The 26,899-nt window shown below is 41.5% G+C and overlaps 1 protein-coding gene across 2 annotated transcripts in view; it reads right to left on the bottom strand.

Annotated features, from left to right (window-relative positions):
- Positions 1-228: 228 nt before the first annotated feature.
- The window catches only part of Drd3 (dopamine receptor D3), a 35,689-nt gene continuing 9,018 nt past the window's right edge, over positions 229-26,899 (bottom strand). The window contains exons 2-7 of one of the 2 annotated variants that reach the window (XM_076868397.2): positions 23,680-23,792; positions 13,895-14,037; positions 6,249-6,445; positions 1,862-1,994; positions 1,715-1,762; positions 229-425 (exon numbers count right to left, since the gene is read on the bottom strand). In XM_076868397.2, coding sequence (XP_076724512.2) covers positions 229-425; positions 1,715-1,762; positions 1,862-1,994; positions 6,249-6,445; positions 13,895-14,037; positions 23,680-23,792 — 831 coding nt within the window. Of the gene's footprint in view, positions 426-1,714; positions 1,995-6,248; positions 6,446-13,894; positions 14,038-23,679; positions 23,793-26,899 lie in introns of both variants that reach the window. The other variant, XM_076868396.2, reaches the window with a different exon arrangement.

Here is a 26,899-nt window from a genome sequence, read left to right as displayed (position 1 = left end):
ACCATTTAATGATTGTCAGAAGGAAATCAGATGTTAGCTGGGGAGGTAGAACATTCTATTTTGGAGGAAGCAGTTGGTTACACCTGCCATGCAGGGACACCCTATTCCAGCAATCTTCCTTCTACCACATGCCAGAGGACAATGCATGGTCTTTCTGAGCAGGCTCTGGTCAGGGGTCCAACAGCCTGGTGGTTGGAGGTGGATACAGGGAGTGCTGCCACCTCTTTTTCAGCAAGACAGGATCTTGAGGAAGGCTTTGCGGAACTCTGCATTGAAGGTGGTGTAGATCACAGGGTTAAGAGCACTATTCATATAACCCAGCCATGTTGTGGCACTGTAGAGCTCTGGGGACACATGGCAAGCTTGGCAGTGGGTATTGAGAACATGGGTCAAGAAGAAGGGCAGCCAGCAGACGATGAAGGCTCCTAAGGTTGCAAAGAAAGAAAGAGTGGGTAAGGATTTTGCTTACCCCTTTATTATAACATGAAAATGACTTCTGAGTATCTGCTTTATGAAGCTACTATACTAGAAGTTTTAGATAACCATCTGCAATTAGCCTTTTTTTTTCTTTCTTTCTTTCTTCTTTTTTTTGTACTAGGGATTGAACTTGGGGAGTCTTCAGCCACTGAGCCACATCTCCAGCCCTATTTTGTGTTTTGTTTAGAGACAGGGTCTCACTGAGTTGCTTAGCACCTCACTCTTGCTGAGGCTGGCTTTAAACTCATGATCCTCCTGCCTAAGCCTTCCAAGACGCTGGGATTACAGGTGTGCACCACCATGCCAGCTGTGCCATTTTTTAAGATGAAAAAACTGCTAATGCCTTTGATTCACCTCAGGCATATGTTACTAAACCAATTTTTAGTTTGGTAGTTAGGTAGTTCTGAACTAGTCTTTTCTCCTTCTCAATTCAATTCAGACATTTTTTCAGTGTCTACATATGTGAGACATGATCTTAGGCTCTCATACAAAGACTTTAAAGATGTGGTTGTCATGGTTCCTGCTGTGGGGGAGAGGACCTTGGCGGATGTGTGGGGGGTTCTAGTCAAGTCCTTCATTGGGTTTTGTTAGTAACACTGAACAGGCTGAATTGCTTTCATTAATCTACATGGCACTTGTGACTTAGCAATTTTTAACTTCATTATTTAAATAAAGTTTATACTTTTTCTACCATAAAATTAGCCTTGATCATATACATAATGGAAAACTTGGTAAGTACAGAAAAATAGAAGAAAAATTACTATCTACCACTCAAAGATAATCACTTTTGACTTTTCTCTGAATTTCTTTTCAGTTTTTTTCTTTGCATTAAAATAATCTAGATGTTATCTTACCATACAAATGACAAAGTGTTTTGCATTCCTATTTTTTAATTTAATATTTAAAAATAAGTAAGCATTTGTTAAATATCCAACATGTCTCAGATCCTTTTATTTCATTATTATTTGATTTATACATTATAATTCCACATGACAGCAAAATACAACTCAATTAGGTGGCTTGTTCAGCTTCATAAATTTCTTTTGAATTTCCACCAGTGTTAATTTTTATACAAAAGTGTTTTTAATTGTATCATAACCATTTTATAAAATTATAATCATTGAATTTCCATTTTTTTGTCAAATGTGGCTACTCTAGCACCTACCACCAACTCCAACTAACTAAACCTAACCCAATCTAATCTAGCCCAACCCAACACTCACCAACTTACACTTACCAAGTACAATGACTACCATCTGGGTTGCCTTCTTTTCTCGAAGTGGCACTGCCCGAGGTTGCAGGGGTCCTAGCTTCAGGGATGTTGATAACCTGCCATTACTGAGTTTTCGAACTTCTAAGCTGAGTTTGGGTGCCATAGTGGGGCTGAGGGAGTTCCGCGTCATCTCCTCCTTTTTCAACTCTCCCTCTTCTTGGAAGCCTGGTTGCCTCAAGGCAGTATCTTGGCAGATGCTATAGTAGCGCTTCAGCTCCGAGTGTGACTGGCCAGGAGAGAGGGGCTGCAGGTGTGAAAATAGAGGGTTTTGAAATTTCTGAGAATATTACTTAGCTTCTGTATGTTCCAGAAGGCGTCAGAAAATGTGAAGAAGGAAGAAGAAGGCATCATTATATGAAAGTCACAGAAGGACTATCTGAGAGAGTGGGCAGGACCATGGCAAGTTAAGGGAAATGGAATTTGCTTTTGACTTTACAACTCAAAAGCCTCCTCCCACATATAGAACATTGGAGGATCACAGCAATCCCTTGAGGAGGGTAGCAGAAGACTGCAGTCTGGCCCTTTTGAGTAAGAATGAGCAGATAATACAGAGGAATACAGTAAGTGACCCTACTGGAATATAGGCAGCAAAACATGGAATATGGGAACTCTACAAGAGAAATGATTCCTTTTCTTCAACATTTTTGTAACAAGAACAATAACAACATTTAACCAATTGCAAATTATGGGCCTTATTTGAATTATGATTCAAACAAACAAAAATGTATAAGACAACTGGAGAAATTTGAACATTGACTGTATACTTAATGATATTAGAGAACTATTATTAATTTTTTTGGTGTCATGTGGTATTGGGATATTGTGCTTTGTAAATGAGTCCATATCCTTTAGAGGCTCTTACATAAATATTTTCAGTTAAAATAATGTATTTGAGATTTGCTTCACAATAGCCCAGGAGGGGTGCAAACATAGGAGGGAGCACAGATTTGCAAGATTGACCACAAGTTGATAATTGCTGAAGGTGGTTGATTGTGACTACAGAGTTTGTTATATTTGTCTTTCTACTTTTTAAATAGAATGTTTAAAAAAATAAGAAAAGGAAAAAAAAAAACCAAGGATTTTCATCTCAGATTTCTTACTTAGTAGATATTCTTTAGTAAGTTAATTTGATATCTCTGAGCCTCATTTATAAAACCAAAAACAAACTGGGAAAAATGGGTTTGAGATGAGTGGCCCGTGAGAGTAGAAAACAGAATGTGATTTTTTTTTTTCCGGTATTTTGCCAGGGGGAGGGCAGTTTGAATATTGTGCTCAATATCATAACTTCTTTTTATGTTTGAAAAATTAGTCATTTGTGTCAATCCTGAAGCAGGCAGGAGTACCCAACTCTCATTACCATAAAGCCAACTATTCACTACACATCCTCTCTCCAGTCCTGCCAGGCAGCTAGAGCTTTGGTACATGAACCAAACTCAGGCAATCATAGATTTCAGACCTGTGGCTTTGAACTGGAACTAGTGAAGCAGGGAGACTTCAGGATTCCTCTAACAGTGGTGATATTCAATGTCCTATGTGTGAGGTCTTCTAACCAGATTATTCCTGATAATGAACAACATCTTTAGGAGCTCTTCTTCAGACATCTTACTGAGTCTCTGAGCTGCCCACCAGTTTTTTGATACATTTCCTTTCTACATAAATGGTCAGTGTTGGTCCCCCTAATCCTTTGCTTTTCTCTACTTAATTCAAGAAATCATACTCATAAACACTGAGTAAATGCAAGGGGGTCATCAAGGTGATCTAGTGTTTTAAAAACTGGCTAGCAAAAAGGAATTCTAGGAGAATATATACTTTTAAAGCTTTTCGCTTTAAGCTGGGAGGGATGGCACATGCCTATAATATTAAGGGAAGGAGAAACGCAAGTTCAAAGTCAGTCTGGGGAAGTTAGGAAGACTGTCTTAAAATAAAAATGAAAGGCTTGAGAATGTAGTTCAGTGGTAAGGTACCCCTGGGTTCAATCCCCAGTATTTCCCCCCAAAACACAAAATAAAACAAAACCCCAAAACCAACCTCACCCCTGCAAAACAAAAAACAAAAAATTTCTGTTTTTCATGTTGATGGAATTTCCTGATAATTAATATGAGCATATATTATATTTTGATAATTTATAATCAAGATACACTTATGATAAAGCTGGCATGTATTGATCTTTTATAATAGCAATATTTAACTTCTAATGTAGTGTTCTTTTTTTTGACTACTGAGTCACATCCCAGCCCTATTTTGTTTAGAGACATGGTCTCACTGAGTTGCTTAGTGCCTTGCTTTTGCTGAGGCTGGCTTTGAACTTGAAATCCTCCTGCCTCAGCCTTCTGAGGTGTTGGGATTATAGGTATGTGCCACTACGCCCAGCTAATGCATTGTTCTTGATACCAGGGGTATGGCATCAAAATCTTGGAAATACCTATGAAATCTAGAACTGGAGAACATTGGAAAAAAGTGATTCTTCCAAGATATTATGTTGGTGAGTGTATTTTTCAGCTCTCTCTGCAAATCCTTCTCACTACCTCCCTGATTTGAGGAAAACACTGGATTCCTGTGTATGGCTGGCAGAGATCTCCAATTCCAGATGGCAGGACAGAGCCTAATTCTTCACACTTCTGGCAATGAAGCTGCTCCGCTTTTCAATCTCACCTTTGTAGTCAACTCATCTCCTTTGGCCTTGGAGGCTCCTCAGACCTTGGATTTACAATGGGCAACTTTAAGCTGCTTAACTATTTTTCATGATTTACAACAAGAGTCTCTAATTGCTACATAAGACCTGTGTAAAAAGTGGCTAATTAACTCTAAAGAGACTGAACAAGATTCAAACCTTTATGGATTTCTGACATTTTATCCCTAATGTGGAGTTCAGGGAGAGGAATACTGAACTTATATTGAACATCTCCAGGCTCCATTCTGATTCTGGGAGACAGGGAAGCAGGCTGGCTTGAATTAGAAGGAGAACGCTCAGGTGACCATAACATTTTCTTGGTCTTCATGTTCAATGGCAAATATGGCACTTGAAAGTCTCCTCTCCCTGCTTTCTTCGGTTCTGTTCACGTGTGTTTCATTGACATCCTGTTTGCTCTAATGCAAGTGGCTGTGGCATCTTCAAACCACATCTAAGAGTCATTGGCTTTAGTCATTGGGATCTAGTCCAACAGTCACATTCTTTCTGAATATTATTTGGTGAATCCCATTCTGAAGCTTAAATCATGACTCTCAGATTTTTTCAGGTAGTGCAAATATATGTGTGGAATCAGGACTAGATTACATGTTGAAATGGGAATGGAATCAAGACAAATCAGCATCTTATTCTTTTCCTATGATACACATCATGGCCTACTTACCATTTTTCCTGTGGTATCTGATGGAAACCTGGACCTTATTGAAAACTGCCGAGTAGGGTGTAGCTGCAGACAGGAAGACTAGGGTAAGTTGAAGGAGAGGCAGTCAGTTCTGGACTGAGCTCTGCATAGTTGAGCCCTGTTTATGTAATCATGTAGCCTGACATTGCTTTCAATGCAACATATTCTATCCTTGGGACTTCAACTTTGAGAGTCAGACTTTCACTTAGGTCATCAGAAATTGATCTAGACATCCAAATTGGATCTGCCTTTAAGATTAATCTCAGTTCTACTGTGTCTAAGAAGTTTTTTTCCTGAGAATTTTTGTCTTTCTCTTTTCATAACCTCCACAGCATTTTATACCTGGATGCTTAATTGGCTGCACCTTACATTTGGCAAACATCCGGCTCAGTTCTGAGCTGTTCATTGGTTTTGGGTGGAAGTGAGCTTTATTTGTTAGATCCAAAGCTCCATGAAGACAGAGGCCATAAAACATTTCCATGATCCCTTCCCTAGTAGATTATAAGCAATTGGTATTAGTTCATTCATTCAGTGAGTAACTTGTGCTAAGCTACCATGTGCCAGGCACTGGAATTAGCAGAATTTAAAATCCATACAATTGCAAGATCAACCTTTCTTTAGAGCCTAGAAAGACTCGAATCATTCCACCAATTAGTCAGTGCCTTAGGCAGATCAGGAAGGAAAAAAGGTTTCAAGAGACCCCAGTGATTCTTAGATTGAGTGGTTTAGACAAAAAGTTGGTTCTGGGAACTCACCAGTAGTGCATTGTACAAGTGCCACACTGAACTCTGAAACCCTACTCTATCCCAGCCCTGCAAAATAAAACAACAAAATAAAATATAAAATAAATCCTTCATCCTTATTGGACATCTGAACTGCTGACCCTTTAGAGGAAACAAAAGGCTCTGAAGGGAAGCAGAAGGAGCCAGAAACTCTCCTATTAACTTGCCAAGAAAATGAGTTCTAGCAGAGCCTGTTAATGCATGCTTGAGACTGAATTTGCTACCTTTAAAGCATAGATAATACCAATGGGTTGGAAGGTGGTACCAGATCTCTGTCTCCCATGTGGCAGGACAGGCTGGAAGCCCGGGATTGGTGTTGCCACCCTCTGCCCCCTCTAGGGTGCTCACTTGTCGGGGGAAGCCGTGCCTGACACTGATGCACTGACTGTTCTGTCGAGTGAGGATCCGTTTCCGTCTCCTTTGTCTCAGCACCACATAGATCCTGGCATAGACGAGGACAGTCACCCCAAAGGGCACATAGAAGGACACCACTGAAGAGTAGATAACGAAATCAGGGTTGGAGATGGAGCAGACGCTGGGGTCCCCTGTGGGTGAGAGAAGGGGAAAAGCTAACAGTTGGCCAACCATTAGACCTCAGACGGGGGCACGGAGCTTGGACCCAGGTGACCCGAACCGCTTCCACCTTCTAATGGAGGGTGGGGACAGGCAGTCTCAGACAACTATGTTGTCAGCTCCTTGAGGCTAAGAGGTCTAATCGATCTTTGAGCGTCTTACAGTTCACTTAAAAAGAAAATTCAGCCACAATTATATGCCAGGCACCACTCTGCACTGGGGCTGCAAAGATGAATTGACACTGTGTCTGCCCTTGAAGAAGGTAATGCGCAGATAGACAAATGATTCCTTCCTGGTGGTGTGGTGTCACATAGAAATCCAGCCTGGGAGTCTGGGGGTGGGGTGCAGAGCAGAAGGGCAGAGACTCTAGGAGGGGTGTAGCCCCCAGCAAAGGGCCTCCTGATGTAGAATCAGGAGTGGGCTGCTGAAATCGGTGGAAAGGAGCAGCTTCTTTTGAATTCAGGATGCGGGGCAGGTGGTGGCTGAATGTAAGACAAGCATTTGCTTTTTTAGGGCATCCTAGCACTGGGCAGGGTGGGATAGGAAGAGAACTAGAAGTATATTGTCACAGTGGAGAGTGCAAATTCAGAAGAGTCCTTGTCCCTGCCTTATGTCCAAAGTGTCCCTGCCACTCTCTTTAGGAGGTCCCTCTAGCTTGCCTTCTTCCCTAGCAGATGCTGAGGTTCCTACAGAACCCAGGTTAGGGCCTGAAATGGGCTCCACCTTGAAAGGGAAGCCTAACTAATTTCTGCCAGGTGATGTGCCAAGAGCCTTGAACACATTATCTGACCTAATCATTATGGCAATATATGAGGGAGGTTCCATTACTCTCTCTGCTCCTATGGTCAGACTACAAGGCTCATATGAGTTCATTAAGTGGCCTTAAGGCCATACAGTCTGAAAGATGCGTTTCTCTAGCCAGTCTGACTGCAAACTCCGTGTTCTTTCTGTAATTTTGGCATCCCACCTCCCTTTACCATTGTGACATGGCTCATTTGTGCTTTGTCCAGCACTGTTTTCGATAACTATTGGCACACTTGGCCCAGTCTTCATAAAGGGTTGGGAATTCCCTGACCCAAACGTGGCTTTGGGAGATATAACCTCTGATGTGAGCTGGGAGAAAGAAACTGACGGACACATGGGGTCCTTCATTCTGCTTCTTGGTCTTCTGAAGTAGATAAAGGCCAGATGGCCTAGGCGTGAGACCTATGTCTACCATTCAGTAACTGTGTGACCTTGGGTATATTACCTAACTACACCAAATCTCACTTTCACTACCCATAAAAAAAGGAAAAAAGTATTTCCTGTATAGTGATTGTGACAATTAATGAGATTAAATGGCAGTGATTAATATCTTTTACTCTATAGTTTACCTACCTGAGCTTTGTGAACTTGAGAGGGAAGGAGTGGTAATGTGGAAAGAGACTTAGAGTGGACAATATTTTCAGGGAAAGGAAGGGAGCAATAGCTAAGAATTAAAATGACAAGCGGGAGTGTGCTCAGTGGTCAGTGAGGCATTTTAATGACAACAACACTGCCACCAGAATCTTTATTCTCCTGTGCAGCAGGTAAAGTCCTTGTCATCTTAACCAAAGCATTTTAGCATCCCTTAGGAAATGGCTAATATGCCCCTAGGCAGTGGTCACCAAACTGGCATCTTTTGCTATTATTCAGGGTCTGAGGTGGTTGGAGGAGGGACGGGGTGTCAGTTGGTGGTCTTTCTGAATCTCTAGGGAGCCATGTAAGCAGTGAACATCCCTTCCCTGAAATCAGCTCCCCGCTGTCAGCAGCTGACCATGATTGAAATGTGTCCTATAATGAGGAGTCTTGGCTGTTTTTTTGCCTGCGAGAAGCAGCCAGGCAGATGGCAGGGCTACTTTTCCGTGATTCATTTTGCTGCCATCCTTGGTGAGCTGGATATTCCCTATTTGTCCCTCCACTTTATCCTCTACTGTTCTCTGCCTTCGTCTGGGTCCTGGGAACCCAACTTCTAAATTTTATAGATGAACTACAAACTACTACTTTTAAAAATCCAGAGTCAGAAGTGGGTGTAGGATGCTTCTATTTATGTAAAAATGGACACACACACACATACACACACACACACACACACACACACTCGTAAGTGTGCGTGTTTCAAGCCTGATCTTTCAAGATTATTAGTGTTTACTTCTAGGGAGGGGGCTGAGGGAGCGAGCAATCTGGGGCAGGAGGGAGACCTACATAAACTTACGTATTATGTCGTTACACTTTATGAATGTTTTATCATGTGCAAGCATTTATTTTCCTATTAAAATATTGAAAGTGTGTGTATGAGAGAGAAAGTGAAGAGAGGGCACATAGCTTCTTCAGGGTGGCTGATCAATGCAGACCCTCTTGGACAACCACTGAACTGGCACTGCCAGCCCTTCCTTCCTCCCCTGGTTAAGTAAACCACCGCCCACCCTTTGATCAAGTTTTGTAGCTTCTCCTGGAATTTTCCCATGCTGTGTGGTCTTGGGGCTGCACAGAAAGCCCCTGAAGTTAGGGGCCATGAATGTGGCTCCACCCCAGCCTCCAGCAGGCCTGGCCTGGGTATGGATCCTGTCAGCAGGGCAGCCAGGGGCAGCACACAGCAGGGATTCTGAAAGCTTCTCTGTTGAGTCCTGAAGAGATGATCTGGGCAGGGAACCCTCCAGGAAGCCCAGGCTTCCTAGAGATGAAAAGCCAAACAATACCATGCAGGCAGTTATTGAACAACTACACAAAGATGAATAAATGAGCAAAATGTATAAACGAGCATTTTATATCAGCCATAAGCACTCATTGGCTGGAGGATAAGGGAGAAGGCCAGGTAGGTGTGAAGGATCTCCAATCTCAACTAAGCTCAACATTTAAGGAAGAAAGGATGATGGTGAAGGGTCGTCTATTTACTTGACAAACTTTTATAGAGCAATTACTATGCATGAAGGTCTGTTTATCTTATAAAAACACTAGAAAGCTCTACTAAGGGATCTAAGAGGATTTTGTGGACCAGCCTGGGAACTTGAGAGCCCCACAGAGATGTGAATAGCAAGGCCAAAAGAAGATTGATGAACCCCTGTAATCCCAGAGACTCTGGAGGTCGAGGTGAGAGGCAAGTTTGAGGCCAGCCTGGGAAATTTAGGGAGACTATCCCTGTCTCAAAATAAGCACTAGCTGACTTATAATAAAAAGGGCTGGGGATGAATCTCAGTGGCAGAGGGCCCCTGGATTCAATCCTCAGTACCAGAACAAAAAAAAAAAAAAAAAAAAAAGATTCATGAACTTAAACTCATTGCAAGATTTGACCTTAACTTGATTCCAAAGACAGGAGATGCTGATGAATCTGATTTTAGGATGAGCCATTATTCTTTTAACTGTATGCTTCTATTCTTCTTTTAACTTCTGAGCAACCAAGCTCGCCTCCATCCCTAGGGTTTCAGTGTTCTGAAAGTCAGGTGAGATGTTCTATTTCCAAAATCAAATAAATAGCACTCTTCCATTTCTTTTTGAAAGGAAAATCAAGCCAGCTGATAGGATTTTCTTAACTTTAAGTTATTCCTTCTTTGAAGTTTTCTTAAACCCTTGTCACCATCTATTGCTTATTCATTCTAGAATTCTTTTTTTTATAACACAATAGCCATCTGATTTAGCAGAAATTTGAATGCTAGTTATTTTTCTTATCTGTGAAATGAAAGGATTGAGCTACTCCTTCAGAGATCTGTCAGGCTGCTTCTAGCACCGACACACTATGTTCTGCAGTTGTTAGGGCTGTTGATGTGATGTTTCAGTAGACTGCTGGGCCTCTGCTGGGAGATGGGGCAACACTGGTCAGCCAGGCCCCACAGCTGTGGAAGTCTGTGATCCCAGATCCCACCTCCCAGTGCCGTTTCCTCAGAGCATAAAAGCAGCTGCGAGTTGGAAAAGATTGAAGTTCAAATTTTCTCTATTTTGTGTTCTCTAACAATTTACAACAGCATGGGGCAGCCCCATGTCCTTAAAAGAAGAGCTCTGCCAGATATATTTTTGTATGTGTCTGGCACTTCTTAGTGAAAGTCCAGCTACTTCCATGATTAGATGTTATTGGCAGCATCCTGCCCTTTCCCCCTCTACTTTTCACAGAGGAAATAGAAAGAATGGTTGATAGAAGTCATTTATCTTGGACTTTCTTTTGAATGAACTTGGGAACTTCCTTGTTGCCAGAAGAATCAACATCTATCAAGATAATGAAGTTTTGCTATAAAGGTCAGATAGAGGCAGGGAAGAATGGCTGGGATTCTCTGCTTTGGGTTTTGCTCACTAATTCTCTGAACTGTGTTCTAAGAAGAACAACTGGTCTCCCCTACAAACGCCTGAAGAATTATCACTGTTTAGATTTTCCTTGGAGCAAATATGTCATTAAATTTTGAGGCATAGAAGTTGGCTGCAGTGATGCATGCCTGTAATCCCAGAGACTCCAGAGGCTGAGGCAGGAGGATGGCATGTTTGAGGCCAGTCTCAGCAACTTAGAGAGACTCTCGGCAACTTAGAAAGATACTGTCTCAAAATAAAAATAAAAGGACTGGGAATGTAGCTCAGAGGGAAAGAGCCCCTGGGTTCCCTCTCTAATATCAAAAGAAAAACTTTTTTTTGAAGAAAATAAAAAGAACTTTTTTCTTTTAAAGAAGAAAACTTTTAAAATAAATAATAACAATAACACCAGCTATTGTTTATTAGGTTCTTACAATGCACCTGGCATTTTGACAATATGTGAATAATTGGAGGGCTTACTGCAGTGTCGTTAATAAACTTAGAGAGAAATCTGGAGAGAAGCAAGAGCAACCAGAGTACATGTGCTTAGTCACAGGCCTTTTTTGCCTTCTCCATTCTAAATTTGAAAATCCTTTTGCAAAGATTTTACTGAGTTTTGTTTTTGGAACAATAATGATCTCACTGGACAACAACTCTGCAATTAGCTCATCATTCTTCACTTAGATACTGACATGAACTGGGATGTGTGTCTAATGTCAGAATCTGAGATGTTTTCATCTGTCCCCAGGGTGTGTGTATCTATGAGAGTAGATGTCCCCCACCAGTCTCTGTGCAAGTAAGAGTAAGTTGAGCTGCTTGTGGACTCTGGATAGACTCTGCTGGGGATTTGCGGCAGATCCACAGGTATGCAGTCCCTTGGTCTAGAAATGGTAGTGAGCTCCCCACAGTAAAAATTTCCACTTAGAATGCATTTGTGCATAGGGAGAAGGTTATAGAAGGTGACTTGGTTATATGACTAACCCATAAAGTAAACTTAACACTTACCAAATAGGGTATTTTAGTGGGGTCAGTTTCTTCTTCTCCTTCTTCCTCATCCTCCTTTCCCTTCCCCTTTTCCTCCTCCTTCTTCATGACACTGGGAATGGAAAGAGTGCTCTACTTCTGAGCCATATCCCTACTCGTTTTTTAAAATGATTTTTTATTTTGAAACAGGGTCTTGCTAGATTGCTGAGGTGGCCTTGACCCTAGGATCTTTCTGTTTCAGCCTCTTGAGTCACTGGGATTACAGGAGTGCACCAGCACATCCAACTGGGGCCAACTTCTTTAGCAGCGTAGGAGTGCTGTTTTGCCGTGATTATGCAGTATGCACATGTCTTGTGTTTATACAACCAGAGATATGAAAAATTGTGCTCTGCATATGTGTAATAAGAAATGTAATGCATTCTGCTGTCATTTATTTTTAAAAAATCAATAAAAAATTTTAAACCATCAAAATAGCAAATGATAACAATCATATTTTGTGAATATTCTGGGTTAACTAGGCAAATATTTTTTGGTTACTTGGCCACTTAACCTTTAAGTGACAGTGAAAGAAGATTTTGAGTAGGTGGTATATGCTTGGCAAGTCTACGGATGTTATCTCAATTTAATCCTTTTTTTTTTGTAATCCCAAAATGTCTCTATGAAGGAGGTATGGTGAAGTTATAATGTATGTAAGGTTAGATTCTAAGGTCAATGAATGAAGTAAAGTTATATAGACTTGAAATTTGCTTTGAAAAATCCCCTAAATCACATATAAAGATATGCACGATTTTATTATAACTCTGAACAGTAACAAGTAAAGATGAATGCTACATATATTAATATGTCATATGTTATAGAGTTCATATGGAGCATATAATTTTAGAGATGAAGTCACTGGACTTATTTGTAGGGGGCCAAATGTAAAAATAAATTTTGAAAACTTTCTAACAAAATATACAGACTGAATCTATTATATTTAAATTTACTCAAGTTTATATTCCACTGTATTATTATCCCAAAATTATCAATAAGGAAACTGAACTCAGGAAAGTAGCTTGTTTAAGGAGACATTGCTGATAAATAGAACTGGAATTTGAACCTAGACTTTTCTGACTCCAGAACCTATTTTCCTAAATATTTCCTGACCACTAAATCATTGTCCAGGAAATTACATTTGGAAAATTATTTTTACTTTAGGATTTGCCTGTACTTGGATGTACTATGTTACTCATAATATCTGCATATACATAAGCACCTGGCTATGTGACTAGTACGTGTACACCAGAAATTCACCAATCTGGAACATAGTAGGAATTGAATAAATCAATCCAGATGGACAAGATAAGAAATCCAGATGAACACTAGAACTGTCCTAATTCAGTTATCTCTTAACAAGTTATATTGTCATAGCTTTCATTCATCATATGAATTTCCTGAGGCTGAGATGGACATGAGTCAAGCAAAAAAGGCACTGATTCATAGGAGGTATTAATTTGGAATGGAGTCATATGCTTAAAATCTCAAACATATACACATTATGCATCCAATCCATCCATTCATGCATCTACTCATCAATCTATCCATCCATCCATCCTTCCATCCATCCATCCATCCATCCATCCAACCAGTAGAAGATATATCATGTGCCAACTATCATAGCCACACTTTTTGTATATTAAAAAAATACTTCAGTAATTTTGGAATCTATACTAGTTCCCAAGTGTCAGAAATGGTTAAAAGAAACATATACTATACTCCAGGACTTTTATGATGTTGACTTACATCATACGTCTGTTATGAATTGCCAACTTTAGGTGAACCTCACCTAAATTTTTAACATAGATTAGTTGTTTTTACTGCTATATGTCTTCAAATGAGTACAATGACATGTTTCTCAAAATGATATTTCTTTTCAAAGACTTTTTCATTAATGGGGTAAAACTTTACCCTTATGCCAATGATTGATGAGGTTTGGCTTTGTATTTATTTTTTATGCCCAACAAAGGCCCAAGCTTTGCAGTCTATAGCATACTCATTTGATTCCAAAGTACACTGACCAGGAATCAGAAATGTCAGGGTTGGTGACTACTCAAAGTCACTCACGTGTGCTGAATTTCAGGCACTGGATGTGAAACCATCAATCTCACCTGTGGTATTGAAGCCAAAGAGGAGAGGACAGGACACGGCAAAGGCCAGTACCCACACGGCTGTAATCATGAGAGCCACGCGTCGGCAGGAGCTCTGCCCGGTGCCATGTTGATAATGAACTGGCATGACCACTGCAGTATACCTGCAAAAGGAAAGGGAGAGAGGGTAGGCATGTTGAGACAGGAAGGGGAAGTGTTGCTGAGAAGACAAATTTGAAGAGGTTACTAGAGAAAGAATTAGATTGATACATATTGCAGGAGAAGAACGTTTTAATTGGAAAAGTTAGAGAAGTGTTTAGATGAAAAGTGTAGAAAGGTCGAGGTAAGAGAGATGAAGAACACTTTTTTTTTTTTTGAGAAGATGAGCAGAGCAAGGGAATGAGAATGAAAATGTTAATGCAGCAACATGGAGCTGCTGGGGAGCTTCTGGTCAATGCCCAGCATAACCAGCCTGGCAGCCACATGCCCTTCACTCTGAAAGGTGCTGCTCTGGGTGCCTTTCCTTCTCCCACACTTTTCCAGACTGGACTATGCCCAAAGAAGATGTTTATCCCTGCTCCTGTCCTAATATAAATTTTAACCCCTGGATTGAATAACTTTCCAATAATAGAGTTTTGAGAATAGAGTTATATCCAATGAAGGCTAAATTTAAAATTCAGTTTTCATACTTTTACATGGTTAGAGCCTAATTCTTTACTCTAGTTAGAAATTGTATTTTCTGAGGCATCTCCTCATACATATTTACAGCTGCTTGTTGGACTTGCCTGAATGACTATTCTCTAGTCATTGCAAACTCTAGGTGTCTGAAACATCTCCCCAGCGCCCCACACCCCTTACTCTAGTTCCATGTTCTGCCTTCCTCAAGGCATCTCTACTCAGTACTTAGGCCCTTTAACTTTCCATTGACCTCTCCATATTCTTTCCCCATTCATTCACTTACCTTTCATTCAATTTTATTGAATTTCTACCACATACCAGACCTTACTCTGGAAATATAGAACTATGCGAAAGGAACATTGTCCCTGTCCTCATTGAGCTTAGAGTCAAGTAGAGACAATGAACCATAAAAAGCAAAGAAATATAAAATGAAAAGTACCATGAAGGAAGCTGGTTGCCACGTTAGAGAACAATGGAGGAGGTAAAGAAGGGACAAACCAACAACAACTGGGCAAAGAAAAGAGGGAGCTGTCCATTTATTGAGGGTGGGGGAAAAATATTCCAGTAGTAAATGAACACACTGTCACTGGCTATTTGTATACCCACAGGTCAAAGTTAATCTCCTTCAACATGACTTCGTTATTTTGCCAACCTAACCTCCCATTGGTTCCTGACACGTGCTCATGCTCCAGACAAACAGGCCTCGTGATGGACACTCAATAATTGTTGGAGACTGGTGTCTTCCTTCCATCCATTATCCTTTCTCCTTCCCTCCAAAACTCAATCTTGCTTTCCTTTAATCTCAGATGAGCTCTCCAGCAATCTTCCCTGGCCTTTTTATGTTATAAAGACCTCTCCCTCTGAACTCCTTTGCCAATCAGTTACATTGCCCTCTTGCTTGCAAGTCTTGATTCTCCCATGTGATTGAAGTCACTCAGTGGCTCAAATCATCATATAGCCTTGGTATTCCCCATAGGTCATTGCACAAAGGAAGTAGTAAGTAGCTGTTGACTGATTGCCTCATGGGCCTCAGAACAGTTCTAATCCTAGCAAAGTTCAAGGGATCTAAGATATGTCTGGTCCTAGCCATGGATCAACATTTTTTGTCTTCTTTGTTTTCAGGGAACTTGGGGGCCATATTTGGAGCTGTAGCCCTCTTAACCCTTGTTGGGCACCTCAAGGCTTGGGACTGAGGGAGGGAAGGACAGATGTTGGTCTGATGGGTATTGAGCAATGCTCTCTGATATTTCTCCTGTTTGTCCAGCTCCTGTGCTCCAGTGCTGCTGGAATCTCTCTCTTATGCATCTAATTTTAGAATGTTAACATTTGAATTCCTAAAAGAACAGCTCAAAGACAGACAGTTGTGAGTTCTGAGATGAAGGCAAACTCTGCAAGAGTTGTCTTTGGCAGTGTTAGCTTTTTATTGATGTGATAAAGTACCTGAGAAAATCAACTTAAAGGAACAAAAATTTATTTTGGCTCATGGTTTCAGTCCATGGTTGTCTGGCTCCAAGGCAAAAATATTATTGCAGAAGAGAATGGCAGAGGAAAGTAGGGAAGAGTTCAGGGACAAAATATACCCTTCCATATCAAGCCCCCAGTGTTCTACTTCCTTCAGCTGGGCCCCATCTCTTAATAGCCCTTCAATGGATGTCTTCATGATCCAGGTTGTTTCCCAGAAGTGCCACCAATGAACACTGCTGCATTGGGAGACCAAGACTTCAACTCATGAACCTTTGGGGGACATTGCAGATCCAAACCATAAGAGGCACCACAGTGCATGATAAAGGCGGGTTCTTTCTGAGGAGGGAGAAATAGGGTCTTTATTAAATAAGGTCAAATTGAGATCCCAGCACCGACCCTTTAGGGAGGTCATGACAATCCAGTTCCCTTCTTCTGATGCACACACATGTCCTCCCTTGAATCCCTGACTTGTATGTGCAGGAGCTGGCAAGTAGCACCTGGTGTTTCTAAAGGCCTCTCACTCTCCTCAGGACTTTAAACTGCTGGAGTTTCAAGTCAAATATAACTACTAGGGCCTTGCCCTTAGTAGTGACCCTGAGGCATCTGCTGTCATGGCCAAACAGCTAGTTGAAGGCAGTGGAAGGAAAGCTGGGACCCACTTCCTATGACCCAGACCTGCAGTTAGGCAAAGTCTCTCCATTTCTTTCATATCACATAGTGAACCTGACCATCCTGTGCATTCAGTTGTGCTGGTAATGCTAACAGCTGGTTCTCCAGGTAAAAAGGTTCCTGCTTTGTAACACTTGCATTTTCTGTGATGTAGGTGTATCTACTATTGCCCATTTCAAACCACCACCAAAGACTTAATAACTGGCTCAAAAAATTCCTATAATTTTACCAATCAGTTCTTGCTGCCTGTTACGAGCTGGCTCTAGCACACCAATTTCCTCAATCTGTACACTTTAATGTCCAGCAACTCCTTGGAGATTCCATTAATTCACTGGACCAACAAACATAGGGAACCCCACCTAGCTCCAGTTTATAAAGTAGTGATCAGAGATATAAGGAGGTTAATGCTGGACCCAAAGTTTAGCAGCCAAGTGAGTTGTGCTAGGCCAGTATGTCTCCCTTCACCCTTCCCTCTCAAGGGCAGGGACAAGCCTCTGAGGCACACAGAGAGACAAGGACTTCCTGGGGAAAGTCAGAGTGACAAGGGTGAGTTGTACTTAGCACTGTGGGTTCCCAGGACAGTTTCCCCAATTAGTTGATTTTTTTAATTGCCTGGGGTTAACTGAGAAGAGGAAGAAGGGAGGTCCTATTAAAATGAAGACTTCTAGGACACGTTTGTGGAGATTTTGATTTGGTACTTCTGAAGTGGAACCCAGGAATATGTATTTTTAACCAGCAAATGCATCTCATGAATTTGAAAAAGTCTGCATTAGGGAAAGTTTCTGTCAAAGATTCTAACTTGTTAACATAGGAAAGAAGAAGTGAAAGATGAGACTATAATTCACCATTGTCACATTAAACTTTTTTTTTTTTTTCTTTTTCAAACATGATGAAACAATAAAAGGGGGCCCAAGCTTGCCATAGGTGACTGAGACATCGAGGCTGTTCCAGAATCAGCCATCGGAGGGCACCATAATGCAGCAAGAACTCTGCCCGTCGGCCGGGGTGAGAAGTTCATGGCTCACCTGGGGGCTCTCCAGGCTCCGTGGGGAGGCAGAGAGGGAAAACCCGACCCCTTGATTCCTGGACCCCTGCAGGGACCCCGAATTTCCACCCCGGCAGACTGTTTAGCTTTTGGTGTCCTCTCGGCCGGATCCGGACGACAGACCGTCTGCGAGCGCCAGTCAAAGCCCCCGAGGGTCGCGCTGCCGCACTTGGCCAGAGAGGGAGAGGAAGGCTCGGCCAGGGGCCACCTGGACGGTCAGGCCTGCAGCGCATCTAGGGTGCTCCAGGGCCGCAGCCCGGCCGCAGACACACTCCACACACTCGGCGGGTCGTCCCTGTCGCTCGCGGTGCCCGGGCTCCTAGCTCTCTAGGCCCTTCCTGGTGTGGATTACTCTGCAGTGCTGGCTCTGTGCACCATGGTCAAGTGCAGCCGCAGGAGAGGCAGATTGAGTGCAGGGCCTGAATCTCGGCTTTGCCGCTTACTAATGGGGCCATAGCCAGTGGTTTGACTTTCTTGATTCAATTTCCTCATCTGTACAATGGGGATAATGATACTTGTCCAATAGGGCTGTTAAAAAATATTCAAGGAGGTTATCTGTAGCTTTTAAAAAATATTTTAGCACAATGCCTGTACATATTTAATATTCAAAAGACAGTATTATTATTATTGTTATTGTCATTGTCATTGTTACTGTGGTACCCTAAGAGATCAGTACTTGTATCAGTGAGTTCTTATGATTGTCTTACTCCTCACGATCAGCGAATATTAACATTTATTTATTTAATCAAACAAATGAGTAGATAGCATTTTCTGTGTGCTGGGCACTGTTGGAAGTGTTTTACAAATAGTAGTGTTTCATGAATTCATGAATCCTTCTAAACACCTTTGAGGTAGTTTTTATCTCCACTAAATGAATAAAGAGATGGAGTCAAGTTAAATGACTTGCCCAGGGTCACTTTGCTGTTAAGTGGTAGCGCATAGACTTTTAGCCTGGCAGTTTATTCTATAGCTAGGACCCAGAGTGAGGTTCCATGTGGGGCAGTGTGCTGAAGCAGGAGGAGGGTAACTGAATCCTTACCCTTGCATCCACCAGCTGTGTGATCTTGGGAGGCTTACCTACACATTCTAGCCTCAGAAGCTTTATTTGTAAAGTGGGGATAATGCACTCACCTGGCTGGATTGCTGTGAGGGTGGGCAATAATGAACAAAAAACTGTGTCTGGCACATAGCAACAGTGGAAATAATGGTAGCACTGTTACTGTTGTTACTTTTAGACTCATGCAAGTTAGGATTAGCACAGAACTAGCCAGGGTATTCTGTACTAGGTAGATGGATGTGCTTCACGTAGTCCAAGGGAATGGAACCTATAGAGGTGGGCTGCCATAGCAAAAGGGCTACTGATTGCAACTCAGAGAATACTAGTGGGGGACTCAAAAGACCAATTTTTCTAATTTTGGACTTGGCTACAGGACTGCTGCAAGGATTGAGCACTTTTGTTTAAATGAATTAACTGCAATGTATCTTCTGACTCACAGTTCCATCAGCAGGGTCTATGTGGCTTGTCACTCTACTGAAGGTCTCAGTACCCTGGCAGAGTTTGATTTCCACCCAGAGGCCAGTCCCAAAGTGGGCGATGGGGTGGGGGGGCGTGGAATTGACGAGGGTGCCTCTTCAGGAAGCTGACAATGGGAGGAAAGAGGCTGGCCTGGGTGGGAGGGCCTGACTCTAACTCCCGCCTGGGTTTAATGAGCCCCAGAGCTCTGTGAGGGCTGCTTTTCACCACCTTTTATTTGGTCAGACAGGGGGCTCAATAAATCTTTAGTTCCGTGGACTCCCCTCGTGGAGTTGTTGAAGGAGAAAGCTTTTTGCAAATGACTGGAAAGCCCTTTGCAAATATAAAGTGCTTATTTAGATGCAAACTAAAAATCCAAGGTGCCTGTGACTCATCTGGTACCTATTGTGCTCGCTGCAAAGGCGCGGAGGCATGCCTGTGTGATGGGTGCCATTTGAGAGCCACTTAAAGAACTCCCTGGTGAATGAATTTGGTTGCATTATTCCTGGGCTCTTCTCGGAGGACTCTAATTTTCACCGCTTGGTCGTGTACTCCTCTTCTGACACATTCTCAGCCGTATCCCCTAGTTAGCTCTGAACCAGGATGCGGTGGGAGGGGGCTGACCTACTAGGAAGGCTTGGAACCCCAGGGGAGGGGGCTTGTGCTCCAAGGACTTCCCACTCTGCTTTTCTTAAAAAAAAGAAAAAGCGGCTTTAATCCAAGTATCCAGAGCTGTGCCTCAGAATCTAATGACAATAGTATTACTTGCTTTCAAAAACCCTTTTATCATTTCCTTTTCTTTCCTATCTCTCTTACCACCCTGTTATTACGGACTGGGGCTTCATGACCAAAAAATACTGAATCCATTTGGTCAAGTTTGTCAGACTGGTGACTGGCATTGTGTGAAGACCAAAGGTCTGTGTGAATGACTGCATTTTTAATGAATTGACCAGCTCTTTGGCATCACATGAACAGATTTTAATGCTGTGTACAGCAAACTGCTGTGAAGGATAATGGAGACAGCTTTTCTGAGACCTATTTTCATTCCTAAAATTGGGAGGGGGCTATGTTTTGAGGTTTGGTGAGGACTGATCTGTAATGAAGTATAAGCCTAGAGGAGCCTCCTCTGCTGGGATTCAAGGCATCCTTGCCAGGTTTCAAGTAGTCAGTGCTATGTATTATGGGAATTTTCCTCTATGGGACAGCAGTCAATTCAAGGTTTATTCTTGATGGTGTTTTCAGTGGTAAAAGTAGAAGTGTGCGTTAAGCATGGCTGCTGCTAGCAAAATGGCGCTGTTGGCGCAAATTAGAGACAAGTGCCCCCTCCTGGCTAGCAAATTACAGAAAAGCATCCTCTCGTGGCGTGCCTCAGGACTTGAGAAGGGCTGGCTGCACTCTGTTCCCACACCCTTGTGCAGGGCACAACTTCCTCGCTGCACCCATACCACTTGTGTGTGTGAATGTGTGTGGGCAAGAGGGGTGGGAGGGGCTGTCCCAGCTTCTCTCCAGAACTCTCTTTATACTCTCTTCTCCCTCCTTCCAAGGTTAATCTTCTCCCATCCTTTCATGTCCTTTCCAAAGATGCTTATTTGTGGTACGAACATGTCTACTCTCAGCCAGGGACCATTGAATTCAGTTTAATACTCTTTGTTCAAGGTTCTCCAATAGGCACAGCAGGGAGATTGACAGGTGAGAAGGACCTAGGGCTAAAATGAGTTTAGGGTGGTGGAGGCCCTGATAAAGCAAACCAGCCGCAGCCCACAATTTCTATAAATAATATATTCCCTAAAACATGTAACTACGTGTCCAGAAATTACACATCGGATTTAGATATTAGAGCTAAAAATATTATAAAATACCTATCTCTTCACTTTTTAACAGCTTTATTGAAATGTAATTCACATAATTAATCCACTTAAAGAGTAAAATTCAATGTTTTTGGTGTATTTACAGAATTATGTAACCTATCTTCTATTTTAAAACACTCTTAAATGGCATTCTTCCCAGCATTATAGACTTGTTCTTTAATTTTCCTTCTCAGTTGACTAGTTAATCAAATGTTAAAAAAAAAAAAAAAATCCAGTTGGCTAAGTTGGTTTGTGGTATCAGCATCAGCAGGGATTTTCATATCTGTTCTTTGGTTATTGTTCAAAGTTCCCCTTCAGCACACGGAAGCAAGATGAGGGCTGGTGCTGTTGAGGACACAGCATCGAGCCATGTGAGAGAAGGCAGGCTGGATATGCCACAACAGTTACACAGAAAACATTATGAGGTCTCAGGGTGACTCAGTAAAATGATAGGAATTCAGAAGGGCTTTATGGAAAAGGAGGCTGTTCTGATAGATCTTGGAGCATGGGAAGGATAGAAGGAAACCCCAAAAGAAAAAATATTGAAAAAGTGAATTGAGACCATATTGTGGAAAACGTTGACTCCTGGACTGTGGAGTAATTTTAGTTTTTATTCCATAGATCAAGGGGACATTGAAAGATTTTGAGAAGGGCAATGGAAGTTAGAGCTATACTTCTGGGGAATTCTGATGGCATGAAAGACCAGTGAGAAAGCTGTGAAGTTCAGGAGAGAGGTCATGGGTGTCTAAAGTAATTAGGGGCCAGTAAGAAAGGAAACAGAGGCAAATCTGAAAACTGTAGAATCTCTACACATAGATTGCTTGATTATGGGAGATTAGGAAGAGAGAGGAGTGAAACAAAACCCAGGATTCTAGGACAAAGATGGTGTCAGTAAGGTCAGTGAGAGATCACTAAGTCAAAATGGTTTGGTGTTTTAGTTTTTTTTTTTTTTTTTGTATTATAGGAGCCATTGGGATATCTGAAATTCAGGAGAGAAGGTAGGGGTATAACTGGAGATTTGGTGAGATTAACACAAAATTTAAGAGTATTAATTTGGAATCAAAGAGACATGAATTCAAATTCTGGCATGACTCTATACTAGATGCAAGTCTTTGGCAAATTTTTTAAAAGAAGGAAGATTAGAATAGTACCTGAGTCATCATTAAGATGAAATAATGCATGTGAAAACTTGGCACAATGTGGTAAATTCTCAATGAATGTCAGATCTTATTTGGGGTCACCTGTTGGAACTGTGGAGTAGATGGATTATACTATTGGGAAAAAGAGAGTAGATGAAAAGAGAGGGAGGACATTCAGGACTCAGAAGAGAACCTTGGAGGCTCTTGACTGTCAGCACTGGGCAGAGGCTCAAAGGCCGCCTCCTTCTCACAGAGCTCTCAGGGGGCCTGCTGATGCCTGGTAAATCTAAGGCTTGGGTCGGGGAGAGGAGAAAGAGAAGAAGAAAAAAAAAAAGAGAGGCGGGGGAATCAAGGAACAAAGGACTCAGAGTAAGGGCAATGAATTCAGGTACTCTTAAGCATAGAAAGTGGTGTTGCTCAGATGGAATACACAGAGTAGAACCAAAATTCCAGAAGCCAAAATGCTTTTTTTTTTTTTTTCTTTTTTCAGTGCAAGGATTTGAACCCAGGAATGCTCTGCCACTGAGCTCCATCCCCAGCCCTTTTTATTTTCTTGAGACAAGATCTTGCTTAGTTGCCAAGGCTGGCCTCCAACTTGCCATCCTCTTATCTCAATCTACCGAGAAGCCAGGATTACAGGCATGTACCACCTTGCCTAGACAAACACCAAATCTTAAAAACCTATCGTTCTTTATTTACTTTTCTTAAACTTTGTGAGGAAAATCTATAGATCATAGCCCTGTTTTCTAAAATTCCCTTTCTCCTGCATCCACCTTTCTCTCCCTCCTGAAAATACTCCTATTCCTGCCTCTTCCACCCATTCTCCTTACCTCTTTCACCAAAAACAAATGAACAAACATATAAGTCAGCTACAAAATTTCCTACCAACACAATCAGCTCATCTCTGTCCTTTTCCTCCCTCCTCCCTCCTCCCTTTCCTTCCAATTATAAATCACAAAAAGCCCCCAAAGATGGTGAAAAAGCAAACCCTCTTTATGGGTCTGGAGGAGAGGAAAGTCTGGGAAATCTTACAGAGTAATAATTTCTCTCTTGTTTCTTTTCACCTGCAAACCATAATTTAAAAGAAAATGAGCGGGCCCAGTGGTGCATTCCTGTAATCCCAGAGATTCAGGAGGTTGTAGCAGGAGGTTTGCAAGTTCAAAGCCAGCCTAGGCAATATAGGCCCTAAGCAACTTATCAAAACCCTGTCTCAAAAGAAAAAATGAACTGGAGATGTAACTTAGTAGTGAAGCACTCCTGTGTTCAATACTAGTAATACCCCCCCCAAAGCCCCCAGAATAAAATAAAATAAAGAGATGAGAGGGAAAAAAATATCCCAGTGGCAAATACTATTTGGAAGTAATCCCAGGATCTTGAATGCAAAGCCTGTGCCTCCACCCCCAATTTTGGGCTCCTCTCTCCAAAGCATGGAAGAGGAGTCCCAGCCCTACCTGTCTATGCTGATGGCGCAGAGGTTCAGGATGCTGGCTGTACACATCATGACATCCAGGGTAACAAAAATGTCACAGCAAATGCGGCTGAAATTCCAAACTCCACCTGTTACCTGGGTGTCATAAATGAAAAGAATGTTAGTTTTTCCAGTTTAAGGAACAACCACCCAACCAACTCTTCTACCTCCCTTGTGTTTCTCAGCATAGATGCCCATATTCCCTCCCTGCTCCCTGCCTGTTGTTGGTACCATTGTTACCGTAGGGCAGATGAGTGCTGAGGGAATGCCAGGCTGTCCAAGACTGGATGCTAAAGAAGGGACAAATTCACAGAATGTTAGGATGTAATGCTGGAAGTGATCTTCCAAATAAATTAGTGCATTGTGGTCCACAGTGAGTTACTCATTAAGGATGAGGATTTCTGAATGCTCCATAAACCTAGTGAATCAGAATCTATGGTTCGGGGCCTGTGAATCTTCATTATTAAATAAATACTCTTAGACATACCAAGGTTTGAGAATCACTGATCAAATCAAAAACAGAAACACTCCTGGTGGTTCCGTGCTATGTCCAGAGATGCACAGCTGGTAGCCAAAGAGCTTGGGTGACTGCTGGATGTGTGTATTAAGCCAATACTGCCTCTCTGAGCTCTCTACCCAGTAGAGAGCTTACCATGTCCCCAGGAAAAGAGCTAAGAGCACATTTTCATAAAAGATAATCCAAAGCAAAATCTATGTGGCTTCTGGTTTGAAATCTTGGAAGCATCCTGAAACAACACCTATAAGAACCTATATAAACTAAGTGTATATCAGTATGGCTGCCTTTGACCCCTACTGCCACATCCCAGTCATCAAAAGGTTGGGGGGAAAGGCTGGTCCAGGGAATTGGAAGGGAGCATGAATTCTCTCTATCCCTCTTGGATTTAGCAAGGATGGCTCTCTGACCTCATGCCTTTACATGTGTTCCAAACTCCATAACCTCGTCTTCATACTTACAAAAAGTCAGGAATTTAGTAATTTAATTTACATTCTAAAAAATTTCCATTTTACTTTTTAGACTTTTACATAACCTAGTTGAACCAGGAAAATGTGCCAGGAAGAGTCTCACTTTCTAAATGTCCACAGACTGCCTTTCATGGGCCCTGAGGCCTTGGGCATTTGCCATCTTCCTGCCTATGGGGCTGCCATTTGGGGACCATGATTCTCAAGGAGAAGCCCATGAGGCATGGTGCCTCTGGATGGCTGTGTGTTCATGAGTCCCTTCCTGAGCATGCCCCATGGCTTTTTAAAAGGAAGGAAGAGTAAAAAATTGCCTATTTTTTACTCCATGGTGGCCTCCGAGATGGCTTCTCAAGAAAAAAAATGAGCATAAAGATATTGCTGTTCTGCTCAGCGTTTCTTTTCAAGACTCTTCTGATATAATCAGTTCTTTATTTCTGTTTTATCCCAATAAAGCAAGGACCTGAAAGTCTGTCTATCCTTCTCCTTCCTAACAATTTTCTTCCCTTTGGATTCATTTCTTTTTGAGCCTCCCATTTTCTCTATATTTGGTCATCTCCAGTATATTTTGAGAAATGCTGACCAGCGGGTTTTAGTTTAAAAGCAACAATGGAAAGTCAAAACGTATGATGAAATCATCATTTTTGTTCACTTCGGTTATGGATTTACTTTCTTTTAGTTTGGTCATTTTACTTTATACAAATAAAGTCCTAATGTGAATTTACAGGAATTCTGAGAATGAAAAACTTTTAGAAAGGGAGATGGAAATATTCTGCTCTAAACAGTCATAATCATACAAGGATTTAAGTGAGAGAGAAAATGAAGGATGGCTTTTCTTATCACAAAGGACAGTTACATGCTATAAAATCTATTCCTCAAAGTTGAATTTTATATCCTAAATTCCATTTCAACACATGTCTACTAGGCAACTTAGGTCTTAAATTGGTCTTAAAACTACTTTTTCTCCCCATAATTGTGTTTGTGTGTTGGGGGAGTGTTGATGAGAGAGGATAGTTAGGACAATAGCCAACCTCAGAACTTGCCAGGTGCTCATTCATTTACTCATGCATGAATAGAACAAGTACCAGTAAAACTCCTAATATTTATTCTGTACAAGGAGGGGACATTATGTGTGTTAAGAAGTTTAACAAAATGTATTACAGAGTCTCTTCTTAAAGAACTTCCAAGATAACTGGGAAGCAAGGCATTCTGGAATACAAAAACTATAAACCAGAGTGAAAGCCTAATACTGTTAATACAAACTTTACATTTATTGAAAAATTACTCTACATGAGTCATCCACCCACATGACCCATTCCAGGAATTTCTATAACTGAAACTTTAGATTTTGAAAATTGAATTTGTTTTTTTTCACTGCATATGCTCTTAGTGCTTTTTGAAGAATGTTTCATTTGATAAGAGATTAAATGATGGTTACTTAACCATCTCCATAGTAGCAGAGACATTTACTTGTTCACTGTTGCTTGCCCAGCTCCTAGAGTGGGGCCCAGGCATGGAAATATATTTTGGAGGATCGAATGGTCTTGGACATACTGTGTATTCATTCTAAAAACTAACATTTACTGAGTGCTTACTAAGCTCCTGATGTTCTGTTAAGCACTTTCCGTACATGGCCTCTAGTGCTGAATGTAATCCCATGAGAGAGGCCGATGAAGCTAAAAGTCTCTGAAAAAGCCACATCTCTCTTAAATGTTCTGCAGACCGACCTTGACTGAGTAGAACATCATAATTGTGAATAGATGGAATGTTGCAGGTCAAAAGCTACATTATCTTGGACTATCTTAGACCCTTTAGAGAAATAGCCATTTACTTTCAACCTCTGTAACTGACCTAACAGTCTTGTGACTATTAGATAAGCCTCTTGGAATGTATCACTAACCTTAGCTGACCTCTAGCCTCCATCAGCCATAAAACTAAAAAGCGATTACATTTGAAACCTATACGAAAGAACTTCCCATTTTATTGTCGCCCACCTGATGATGTTCCCACCAATGTATTTGTTGAATGTGTTGATTTGTGACCTTCTTCATTCTGTGGCTATAAAAAAAAGCACATGCAACTTCTTCCACCTCAGAATGTGTCACTCATGGTAACTTGAATCCATGTTCCCCATGTTATGGTCACTCATTTTGCTCAAAATAAACTATTATTCCTTTAAGCAGAGTTGTTATTTTAAATGGACAGGACTATTATTATCTTCATCC

The sequence above is a fragment of the Callospermophilus lateralis genome, chromosome 10 (assembly GCF_048772815.1).
Source record: "Callospermophilus lateralis isolate mCalLat2 chromosome 10, mCalLat2.hap1, whole genome shotgun sequence".
Lineage (NCBI taxonomy): Eukaryota > Metazoa > Chordata > Mammalia > Rodentia > Sciuridae > Callospermophilus > Callospermophilus lateralis.
The sequence above is the reverse complement of the archived record's forward strand: the minus strand, read 5'-3'. Positions and strand labels throughout refer to the sequence as shown.